Source organism: Rhinatrema bivittatum, chromosome 2 (genome assembly GCF_901001135.1).
Source record: "Rhinatrema bivittatum chromosome 2, aRhiBiv1.1, whole genome shotgun sequence".
Classification (NCBI taxonomy): Eukaryota; Metazoa; Chordata; class Amphibia; order Gymnophiona; family Rhinatrematidae; genus Rhinatrema; species Rhinatrema bivittatum.
The window spans coordinates 754328904-754341109 of record NC_042616.1 but is presented as its reverse complement, the minus strand read 5'-3'; the positions used below and the strand labels follow the sequence as shown (position 1 = coordinate 754341109).

Below are 12206 nucleotides of genomic sequence, written 5' to 3'. Positions count from 1 at the left end.
ATCTTCGTCATGTCCTGACTTCAAGTTCCATTGCCTCGTCTGGAGTCTGTTTCACTTTCAATGTGGTCCGTGACCAGCCATGGGCGGCTGTGTAGGGCACGTTGTGTTGCAGTTCTCACCCAGTACTTTTGCTGAGTCCTGAATACTTGCCTGAAACCTCCAAGCAACCTGAATCCTTGTCCGAGTCTTCTGAGTAACCTGAATCCTCGTCTGAGTCTTCTGAGCAACCCAAGTCCTCGTCTGAGTCCTCCGAGTATCCTGAGTCTTCGTCTGAGTCTTCTTGTTCCTGCCCTTAGCCTCCGACTGGCTTCACACACTCGTCGTTCCCAAGTGGCGGGTCCGAAAGGGCTATCAAGTGGCCAGAGGGCTACTCTCGAGACCAGCATTGTGTTGCTGGGTCTCATTGGTGCGTGTAGGTCCAGTGGAGGGCTGAGCCTGCTTAGTTCCTGTTCCGGATATTCCTTGCCTTGTCTCCAGTCCAGCCTTGCTCCTGCTCTGCCCATGCTCGTACCTGCTCACCTCTAGCAGTGTGTCTTGGGGCTCCTCCCTGAGTCACGCCATGACCCAAGGGCTCACAACCCCGTTGAGATAGGACCATGCAGTTACTCGTTCATTTTGACACTATCGCCTGAAAAAATATTGTAGTCTTTTTATAGGATACGTGGGAAATTTCAAAATGATTTCACAATAGTGTCTCTTAATTGCCTATGCCCTAGACAGGTATTTGTATCCCTATCGGAGGGCCACCTAGTAACTCGAGGTGGGGATTAGGTATGAGTGTAGGGGGTTGGGGGCCACTTTCACATTCAACATGAGACATACGGAAAGAACAGTGGTCTCTAGTGAAGATTTGCTGGCCGCCGGAGTGAGGACACTCACTCCAAGAAGAGATTTGGGCAACGTTCTCTCAACCTAGGTTCTCTCAACCTAGGTTGAGAGAACGTTGCCCAAATCTCTTTGCAAAAACCGGCAAATATCGTGCACTGCGATGAAACACCGAAAGAATCATCGCACACTGGGAAAACATCGCGTGCGGTGCTAATGTTTTCGCGAAAACATCGCCGCACGCGATGTTTCCCCACTGCACGAAAGAAGCCTCATTTGCATTGGTAACGCCCCCTAATGCATTACCAATGCGATATTGGAAAATGAGGCCCTTTGTGAATACAAATAAAATTATTAAACTTTCCTCTTTTTTTGATTATGGGAAAAGTACATAAGCCATTATTAAAGTGGAGTTGCAGAAATCTACTTATTCCTGGGATAAGCAGTTTGGAATCTATTTACCCCCTTGGAATCCTGTCAGGTACTTGTGACCTGGATTGGCCATTGTTGGAAATAGGATACTGAGCTGGATGGACTTTGGTCTGACGAAGTATGTCCAAGTCTTATGTTCTTATGATTACATACATGCACCTTTTGTTCAGTTGCTATTCACGCTCATGAGAGTAAATTTTACATGCTAAAAATTTAAAGTTAGAAAAGTTTTCTCCATCACACACAATTTATTTACTAAATCACAAATCTCAAACAACATTTTTAGATAACAGTTTCCAATTTTTTCCTCTTCTGAAAGTTTCTCACACATAAGTGATACTTGAAATGCCAGTGTGCCAGTTTCCCAATCTGGAATGGGCTGCGCTATTTACAGGCAGACATATCAATTTAGACATATTTATTTACAGTATCTACTGGGCACTATATAAGCAGTGCCGAAACCTAAGAGCAGATTACTGCTGATTTGCCCTCCTGCACAGCAATAAAAGAAATTATTTATCTGCCATTCTTTCCTGTGAAAAATGAGGCAGAAGAAATAAAGAAAATGTCATGGACACAAACCAGGGAGAAGGGAAAGGAACACATATTTAAAATAAAAATGTCTATGGAATTAAAATACAGTAAGATTATAATATTCTGTGCAGTCTCCTATTAATATTTTTGATCTTTACTTACCAAGTATGGACCTTAGGAACAGGTAAAAATAATATTACATCCCTGTTCATCCTTTTCTCCCTCTGCCTGCCCCCCCCCCCCCCCCCCCCAAACACACACACACATTCCTCCTCTGAGTTTAAAACATGGATTGGAAATTCAAAATAATAAAAAGACCAGTCGATTAACCAAAATGTTCTTATCAGTAGCACAAGCAATACACAAACAATGCCTGGCAGTGTGGGTTTTTTTTTTTTTAAACAATTGCATTTCTGAAATGTATTCAATCAGGACACTCCATCACCAGAAGGAAAATATTCTAATTATTAATAGGCATGGGGATGCTGAGGGCAACTGAAGTGAGAAAGTGAAAGGTTGTAGAGCTGCTGCACTTTAAATTGGAATTATCACTGAAGTATGGGATAATGTCATTTGTTATCTCTAACATGCCTTACAATTTGCATTTGTATTTTTGCTGTGTCTAGGAGTTATATACCTCAGCCTTTGTTAGAGCCTTTATTAGTTTGTATTATTCTGTATCTCGGTACCTTGAAGTTATTGTCATCATCCCAAGTCCAACACTCGTAGATCCTTCTCGAGTGCCCTATAACACCACTGCTCTGTTACGGTATGCACCAAATAACTGACCCATTTAGAGATATTACCCCCAGAGAGGACATTTTTATTGCATGTTGGTAAAAACAGGTTGAATTACAAGCTCCAAAACGAAGGGATTTTTTTCTTTGTTCCTCACCTTTTGGTCCAGGTAAGATGGTGTTTGTAGAGCAGACGTCCGTCGTGGGATGGCTATCAGCATCAGAACAGAAGACACGGGCTAAGAGAGCAGACAGCACTGCAAGTATCAGGTAAGTCTTCAGCTGCCGTTTCTTCTGCCCATTCATGTTTGCAGTTCCACAAAAGTACAATCTTAACAAAAGTCTTGTGTTGTGGGACTCTTGCTTCTGAAGAAGATGTCCAACAAATTTAAACAGGAGTGTAGGTCTGAGTATCTGGAAGCTGCATTTGCCAGGAACTAAAAAGAATAAAAGACTGGGTCACTCTTGCCTTCATTTAGGCATCCTGCACACATACACTGTGCAGAATATTTATTTAAAAGTGACATCTGTTTACCTCCTTTTATCTCCAGCCTGTGAAACAACCAGTTGCACTGACCAACGGAAATGTCTTAGGAAATAATGCAGTGTGTCTGGTTTCTGTTATGAATTTTCTATATTGTTAACCATACTGGGATATCCCATTCTCTATGAGCTACACTATCGAAAAACTAAAACAATGCATCTCTGTTCAAATAAATAGAAATACTGGCATATTACAAGATATTATATAACATATTAATAAAGAACTGTCCTGGGGTTTTTCTGATATCTCAGTGGCAACACCTTGTGCTTTCCTACAGGTCACCTAGGCTATTCAGAGTCACTTCCAACTTTTGAGGCTTGGAAGGGCTGGGGACACAGTTCTAGGGATGTGAATCGTTTTTCAACGATTAAAATTATCGTCCGATAATGTTTATATCGTCTTAAATCGTTATAGAACACGATACAATAGAAATTCTAACGATTTATCGTTAAAAATCGTTAAATCGTGTTAGTGCGCACTAACTCCCCGTTAGTGCGCACTAACTCGATTTAATGCGCACTAACTGAAAATGATACAAATAAACACTTTCCAGGTCACTGAAGGTCAGTTAGGAATGAATATGTGTTCCTATTGGCTGGCTGCCCTCTTATCTATTGATGTTACCAAGGTTACCACTGAGGTGATGGTTGGGGGGATGGGAAATGGAACTGGAAACTAACGAACACCAACAGAAAATGAAACAAAGTGTTCACACTTCCCAGGTCAGTAAAGGTCACTTAGGAATGAATATGTATGTATGTATTCCTATTGGCTGGCTGTGCTCTTATCTATTGATGTTACCAAGGCTAACACTGAGGTAATGGTTGGGGGGATGTGAAATGGAAACAGTTGGAAGCTTGACAAAAAAAGTAATGTAATGATCAGCACTCACGTGACTAGAACTTGTTTGTTTATTATTTTAGTTAGCAGGCAACCTGAAATGCTAGTGCATGTTGAATTTGCCAATCACTGTGCATTTTAGAAAGGTGGTCCTGGCTGGAACTGTACACAGTTCAAATATATGTAATTGATTGTTGGTAAGTGTATTTTTTAAGTAGCCACACTGGCACAAGTATGTTTACTTTTCCTCCTACTTAACTCACTAGCTCAGCTTTGTAAGAAGGGCTTCTCTGCTTGTGTGTTGTTTTTGTTTGGTGTGAGGAGAGCAGAAACATCAGATCTTTATTCAATCTACTACAGTCATCTCTTACAGTGCCCTATCCCTATTAATACCAGGAGTGTTGTGATCTTCCTGCACACAGTGCCCTAACCCTGATACCAGTCTGAGACAGCTCCCTCCCTGCATTACTAGTGAGAGGCTGGCTTCACAGACAGGGGGGAGCTGCCTGACCCTCACTCCTGACTTCCCCCATGTCCCAGCTAGTGAATGGTGTGTGGGTGAGGGGGGGGGGGGGGAGGATGGTGAAGTCTGAGACAGCTCCCTCCCTGCATTACTAGTGAGAGGCTGGCTTCACAGACAGGGGGGAGCTGCCTGACCCTCACTCCTGACTTCCCCCATGTCCCAGCTAGTGAATGGTGTGTGGGTGAGGGGGGGGGGGGGAGGATGGTGAAGTCTGAGACAGCTCCCTCCCTGCATTACTAGTGAGAGGCTGGCTTCACAGACAGGGGGGAGCTGCCTGACCCTCACTCCTGACTTCCCCCATGTCCCAGCTAGTGAATGGTGTGTGGGTGAGGGGGGGGGGGGGAGGAGGATGGTGAAGTCTGAGACAGCTCCCTCCCTGCATTACTAGTGAGAGGCTGGCTTCACAGACAGGGGGGAGCTGCCTGACCCTCACTCCTGACTTCCCCCATGTCCCAGCTAGTGAATGGTGTGTGGGTGAGGGGGGGGGGGGGAGGAGGATGGTGAAGTCTGAGACAGCTCCCTCCCTGCATTACTAGTGAGAGGCTGGCTTCACAGACAGGGGGGAGCTGCCTGACCCTCCCTCCTGACTTCCCCCATGTCCCAGCTAGTGAATGGTGTGTGGGTGAGGGGGGGGGGGGGGGGAGGAGGATGGTGAAGTCTGAGACAGCTCCCTCCCTGCATTACTAGTGAGAGGCTGGCTTCACAGACAGGGGGGAGCTGCCTGACCCTCACTCCTGACTTCCCCCATGTCCCAGCTAGTGAATGGTGTGTGGGTGAGGGGGGGGGGGAGGATGGTGAAGTCTGAGACAGCTCCCTCCCTGCATTACTAGTGAGAGGCTGGCTTCACAGACAGGGGGGAGCTGCCTGACCCTCACTCCTGACTTCCCCCATGTCCCAGCTAGTGAATGGTGTGTGGGTGAGGGGGGGGGGGGGGGAGGAGGATGGTGAAGTCTGAGACAGCTCCCTCCCTGCATTACTAGTGAGAGGCTGGCTTCACAGACAGGGGGGAGCTGCCTGACCCTCACTCCTGACTTCCCCCATGTCCCAGCTAGTGAATGGTGTGTGGGTGAGGGGGGGGGGGGAGGATGGTGAAGTCTGAGACAGCTCCCTCCCTGCATTACTAGTGAGAGGCTGGCTTCACAGACAGGGGGGAGCTGCCTGACCCTCACTCCTGACTTCCCCCATGTCCCAGCTAGTGAATGGTGTGTGGGTGAGGGGGGGGGGGGGGGAGGAGGATGGTGAAGTCTGAGACAGCTCCCTCCCTGCATTACTAGTGAGAGGCTGGCTTCACAGACAGGGGGGAGCTGCCTGACCCTCACTCAAGCAGAGAAGCCCTTCTTACAAAGCTGAGCTAGTGAGTTAAGTAGGAGGAAAAGTAAACATACTTGTGCCAGTGTGGCTACTTAAAAAATACACTTACCAACAATCAATTACATATATTTGAACTGTGTACAGTTCCAGCCAGGACCACCTTTCTAAAATGCACAGTGATTGGCAAATTCAACATGCACTAGCATTTCAGGTGCCTGCTAACAAAAATAATAAACAAAGAAGTTCTAGTCACGTGAGTGCTGATCATCACATGTGAAGCTTCCAACTGTTTCCATTTCACATCCCCCCAACCATTACCTCAGTGGTAACCTTGGTAACATCAATAGATAAGAGCACAGCCAGCCAATAGGAATACATATTCATTCCTAAGTGACCTTTACTGACCTGGGAAGTGTGAACACTTTGTTTCATTTTCTGTTGGTGTTCATGAGTTTCCAGTTCCATTTCCCATCCCCCCAACCATCACCTCAGTGGAAACCTTGGTAACATCAATAGATAAGAGGGCTGCCAGCCAATAGGAACACATATTCATTCCTAACTGACCTTCAGTGACCTGGAAAGTGTCTATTTGTATCATTTTGAGTTAGTGCGCACTAACTCGAGTTAGTGCGCACTAACGGGGAGTTAGTGCGCACTAACTCGAGTTAGTGCGCACTAATCGGAAAAAACGATTTTTAACGATTTTTCAATGAAATAATCGTGCCAAACACGATTTTCTTCTCCTGCCACACGATTTCTATCATTAAGACGATATGGAAAACGATTCACATCCCTACACAGTTCATGGACCCGGGGAAAAAGGGAAGGCATCCAAATTATCATACAGTAACAGCACCCTCTAACAAGGTTCAAGCTCAGGCTGCATGTGTACCAAGGGTTGCCTATGGCTGAGTATTGTTGCTGAAATGACTTGGTTAGATGGGAGGAGGTAAAACAAAATGTGCGGTATTAGGGATTATTAGGAAAGGAATGGAGAATCATAATCCTTTGTATCACTCCATGGTGTGAACTCATCTTGAGTATTGTGTGCAGTTCTGGTCACTGTATCTCAAAAAAGATATAACAGAATTAGAAAAGGTACAAAGAAGGGTGACCAGGATGATAAAGGGATGGAACAGTTCTCCTATGAAGAAAGGCTAAAGAGGTAAGAGCTCTCAGCTTGAAGAAGAGACAGCTGAGGAGAGATATGATAGAAGTCTATAAAATAATGAGTGGAATGGAATGATTAAACGTTAATCAGTTTACTCTTTCAAAAAGTACAAAGAGCAGAGGACACACAATGAAGTTACTGGGTAATACATTTAAAACCAATAAGATAAAATATTTTTTACTCAATGTATAATTAAGCTCTGGAATTCATTGCCAGAGGCTATGGTGAAAGCTATTAGTACAGCTGCGTTTAAGAAAGGTTTGGACAAGATCCTGGAGGAAAAGACCTTTAACCATTATTAAGGTAGCATTGCAGAAATCCACCGCTTATTTTTGGGATAAGCAGCTTAGAATCTATCTACCCTTTGGGATCCTGCCAGGTACTTGTGGCCTGACCTGGACACTGTGGAAACAGAATACTGGGCTTGATGGACCTTTGGTCTGACTCAGTATGGCAAGATTTATGGTCTTAATCAATTCCAATAGAATGGAAGCTGTAGAAGTGAGAGTCATGATTTGAAACTCCAGGCATTATGTCAGGAAATATTTCTTCATGGAAAGGGTGGCGGATGCATGGAATGCCCTACGGGAAAAGGTTGTGAAGACAAGAACAGTAATGGAATTCAAAGCCGCATGGGATAAACGTAGAGGATCCCTAATGGCTAGAGGATGAAATGAAGAAAAGGAGAAAACTATTGCTAACTTTAGATGTAACATTTCTGAATATGGGTAGCCTGCATTGAGCAGCAGTTACCAAGAAATTTGCTGGGCAGACTGGATAGACCATTTGGATTTTTATCTGCCCTCATTTACTATCAGGCCAATACAGTAAAAGTCACGGGAGAGCGGGCGAGTGCCCACTCTCCTGTGCGCACGATTCAGTAAAAAAAAAAAATTCAAATTAGGGCCCGCAGTAAAAAGAAGCGCTAGGGACACTAGCACATCCCTAGTGCCTCTTTTTTGACAGGAGCAGCGGCTGTCAGCGAGTTTGACTGCCGATGCTCAATTTTGCCGGCATTCGTTCTCAAACCCGCTGACAGCCACGGGTTCGGAAACCGGACGCCGGCAAAATTGAGCATCCGATTTTCAACCCGTGAGCCGTGGGCCGATTTAAAAAAAAAAAAAAAATTAAAATTATTTTTTACTTTTGGGACCTCCTACTTAATATCACCATGATATTAAGTCGGAGGGTGTACAGAAATGCAGTTTTTACTGCTTTTCTGTGCACTTTCCCGGTGCCGGCAAAAATTAACGCCTACCTTTGGATAGGCGCTAATTTCTGAAAGTAAAATGTGCAGCGTGGCTGCACATTTTACTTACTGAATCGTGCGGGAATAACTAATAGGGCCATCAACATGCATTTGCATGTTGCAGGTGCTATTAGTTTTGGGGGGGGGGTTGGACGCACGTTTTCGACACGCTATTACCCCTTACTGAATAAGGGAGAAAGCTAGCGCATCGAAAACACGCCTCCAAACGCGGATTAACTGTGCACTTCGCCGGAGCGCACTGTACTGTATCGGCCTGCATGTTACTAAGTCATGAAGGATACCATAAACCAAACAAATTGTATTCTGAAATTGCTATGGATAGAAATTCCATGCTTGATGGAGCAGAGTATAGCAGTTGGGGTATATGAATATCCACCTGACCAGTTAGTGAAACAGACTATGAAATGCTAACAAGAATAAGACAGGCTGCTAAAATTGGAAACACAGTAGTACTAATGGATTTAAATTACTCCCGAGTGAATTTCTCATTGGGGAATTCTAAGAAAACAGAGGCCAATATTCAAAGGCTTTGTGCAGATACATTTATTTATCTATCTATTTATTTGTTTATTTATTTAGATTTATATTCCGCTTTTTGCACTTTTTTCAGCACTTCAACGTGGATTACATTCAGGTACTGTAGGTACATTTGGAGTTAATCCATTCAAAATAACTCCCCTTGCTGATCACATTAATTTTGTCCACATAATTCATTGTGGACACAGAATTTATCCAGATAAAAAGGGATGTTGTTGGAGGCATTATGAAGTGAAGATAAGAAGTGGCCATACGGAGTCAGATCGAGCATCCTGTTTCCAACAGTGGCCAATCCAGGTTACAAGTACCCCCCTAAAATCTTTGGACAGGAATCAAACCTCCAACCCCTGTATCATAAAGCAGCTCTAGGTTTCACTGAGCCACTTCCTAAAGGGTTTCTGCTGCATTGGCCAGGAATCGAACTTGGGCCTTCTGCATAGAAGCCAAGAATTTTACCACTGAACTACCAATACGCCAGCTAAAGGTAGGTGGGCTAAACTTTAGCCTGTGAGTGCACATATTGTGGGCTCTCTAGCTAAAGTTACGCATGTAAGTATGGTCAGAAAAATGCCATCCCAAATTTATCTGAGTAAACGTCTGTGTGTTAACTTTCTCAGGGTATATTCAGCAGCAGATTTATCTAAGTCAATCATACTGAATATCCTGGAGAAGTTACATTTGTAACTTTTGGAAAAGTTACTCCTGGTACATGGAGTAATGATGATGATGGACCTGCTTGCTAAGAGTGATCATAACACAAATTTTGACATAATAAATGGAAGGAGAATAAATAAGGAAAAGTACAGCAATAGTGTTTACAGTTATCCTAATACTAATTTTCGTTCTTGTCCAATGTGCTAGACAGTACACATGATGAGTACATTTTCTGGGGAAGAACACATTGGGGTAGATTTTCAAAGGGTTACGCGCGTATATTACGCGAATAACCCTTTAAAAACCCTCCTGCGCGCGCCGAGCCTATTTTGCATAGGCTCGGCGGAGCGCGCAAGCCCCAGGATGCGCGTATGTCCCGGGCTTGAAAAAGGGGCAGGAAGGGGGCGGGGCTATGGGCGCCGGTCCGGGGGCGGGACTGAGGCCTCCAGCACAGAGGCCGTACCAGGGGATGGCTCACCGGCAACTCCTGAAACTAAGGTGGGGGGGGGGGGGAATTAGGTAAGGCTGGGGGGTGGGTTAGATAGGGGAAGGGAGGGGAAGGTGGGGGGAAGCGGAAGGAAAGTTCCCTCTGAGGCTGCCTCGGGGGAACGGGGAAAGCCATTGGGGCTCCCCTAGGGCTCGGCACGCGCAAGGTGCACAACTGTGCACCCCCTTGCACGCACCGGCCCCGGATTTTATAACATGCACGCGGCAGCGCGCGCATGTTATAAAACCGGGTGTACATTTGTGCTCGCTGGGTAGTGTGCACAAATGTACCCCGCGCGCGCTTCTTTAAAAATCTACCCCATTTTTTTTCTGGTGACTTTGTTATTGTGCAGTCACTGTAGACTGGGATAGTTAGTGGGTGTCATATTCAGTAGGCTGGTTAGTGGACAAATTACTCAGCTAAAGTTAGCCGGATAACTTGTCTTGTGTATTCAGTGGGAGAAATGTCCCGCTGGATATACATGTAGCCAGATAACTTTAAAACCAAACCGGTTACGTTCGACTATATCCATTTAGGTTTTAAAGTTACCTGGCCTTGGGTGGCCAGATATCTTTTGAAGTTATCTGGGCAAATAGCGCTGTGGGAAAAGAACTAAAGGGGCCTGTTTACCAGTTTTCCTCCCCCCCCCCCAGCAAATTTAACAGATGCCCTATTGGGCCTTGCACCCCCTCCTAAATCACAAATATCCTGGGTGTACTGTTAGCCTTCCTCCCTTCCCTAAGCCTCTTCCCTGGATTAGAAAAAAGCACTGACTGCAGGCCTTCCCACCTTCATCCTCCTACCGTGCAATCTCAATCTTCTCCCCACTGCACCTCCCACCCCGGACCCTCACTCCATCCCCCCGATTCCTAGAACTTCCTGCTGGAAGCGGGTCTGCACTTACCCGCTCCCACCAAGATCCGGTGTAGCTTCTGTCAACGTGTTTCATCTATTATTGTCGTATGGATTTGGGTGATTATAGTATTTATTTTCTCTGTATCACACTCATTGTTTAAAATAAGTAAATAAATCTATCATCCAACATTTTTTATGGCGTTCTTAGGGGTTAACAAGCAGACAGCTCCAGTTAACATGTTAGGTAATTACTTTGTCTGAATTTAAAAAAAACAATGGAGGTTACATGATCCTTGTGTAACCCCTGGACTGGAAGCCTTTTTAGGCATGCATGGGGCTCAAACTTCACCTCTTGAGGGCTGAACATTTTCCGACACTTGTTATTCTACCCCAATATATACAGGATTTTTTCACTGAGGGGGAGGGGTGGAAGGATAACCTCCTGGGCGTTTTCTTTAACCTCTCTATGTCTACCAGTGATATTCATGTTGGAAACAGATTTGAGTTCCAACACAACTTTATTTAAAAGCTTCTTTTAAAGTGAAACATGACACTTCTTACAATTCTTTTTTAATTTTTTTTGCAACATCCAGAAAACATTTAGGACACTTTCTTCAATAATGCAATCTCAAACATATCCCTCTCTACTCAGTGGAAGCTGGGGTTCTTTCCTGGATTGTGCACATTAGCAGGATAATTAATTACAATTTCCATATCTTGACTCAAATGTCCTGGTATCAACTTCCTGCTCCTGATGAGGCTGAAGGATACCTCTTTCTCCAATTCCTGGCTACTGGAACACTGTGTAACCCCACTCAGTGTGCAGGTCCAGCATGGGTGTGGCCATATTTATCTACTCTTTGGGGCAGGGACCCTGGCTAGCTCTTCTACTTCCCTTAGGTCCTTTTGACTGGGGGCAGAAAGGGGTTCTCTCAGGTCCCAGAGCAGGGTGGTTGACTTCCTCCATGGCATTTTCCTGGGTGATGTAAATTTTGTATACTCTGGGGCCGATGCTATAATAAATGCGAAAAGTGGGATTTGCTTTCTTAACGTGTGCATGGTGCCTGCAAGGGTGGGCACTATGCTATAAAGAAATTAGGGGGTCACGCTAGCAAGGAGACGCTAGGGTCGCGGGTGCTACCTTAGCACTTCCTTGCTAACCCAACCCTGCGGTTACCGCGGTCTGCCGGTTATGAACACCGACACCGATAAACTTTGCGTCTATTTTCATAACTGCCAAGTTTATTGGCATTGGTTTTCATAATGCAGCTGGCCGGTTATGAAAACTGACACCGAGCATATCGGTGTCGGTCTTCAATGCGACCGGCTGAGGGTTTTTTTTTCTTTTTTTTTTATCTTTCAAAGAAAAGCTGTTTTTTCTGCTTTTCTGTACTTCTTTTCAATGTGCTCAGCTATTAACGCCTGCTCCAGGCAGGCGTTAATAGCTGAGCAATAAATGTGCATCTGAGACGCACATTTATTTTTT

At 44.9% G+C, this 12206-nt stretch overlaps 1 protein-coding gene across 3 annotated transcripts in view; it reads right to left on the bottom strand.

Annotated features, from left to right (window-relative positions):
- COLEC10 (collectin subfamily member 10) overlaps positions 1–3035 on the bottom strand; it is an 83599-nt gene extending 80564 nt beyond the window's left edge. Inside the window, exon 1 of one of the 3 annotated variants that reach the window (XM_029591940.1) lies at positions 2687–3035. In XM_029591940.1, coding sequence (XP_029447800.1) covers positions 2687–2834 — 148 coding nt within the window. In that variant the 5' untranslated portion in view covers positions 2835–3035. The remainder of the gene's footprint in view (positions 1–2686) is intronic. The other 2 variants (XM_029591939.1, XM_029591937.1) reach the window with 2 other exon arrangements.
- Positions 3036–12206: the final 9171 nt, after the last annotated feature.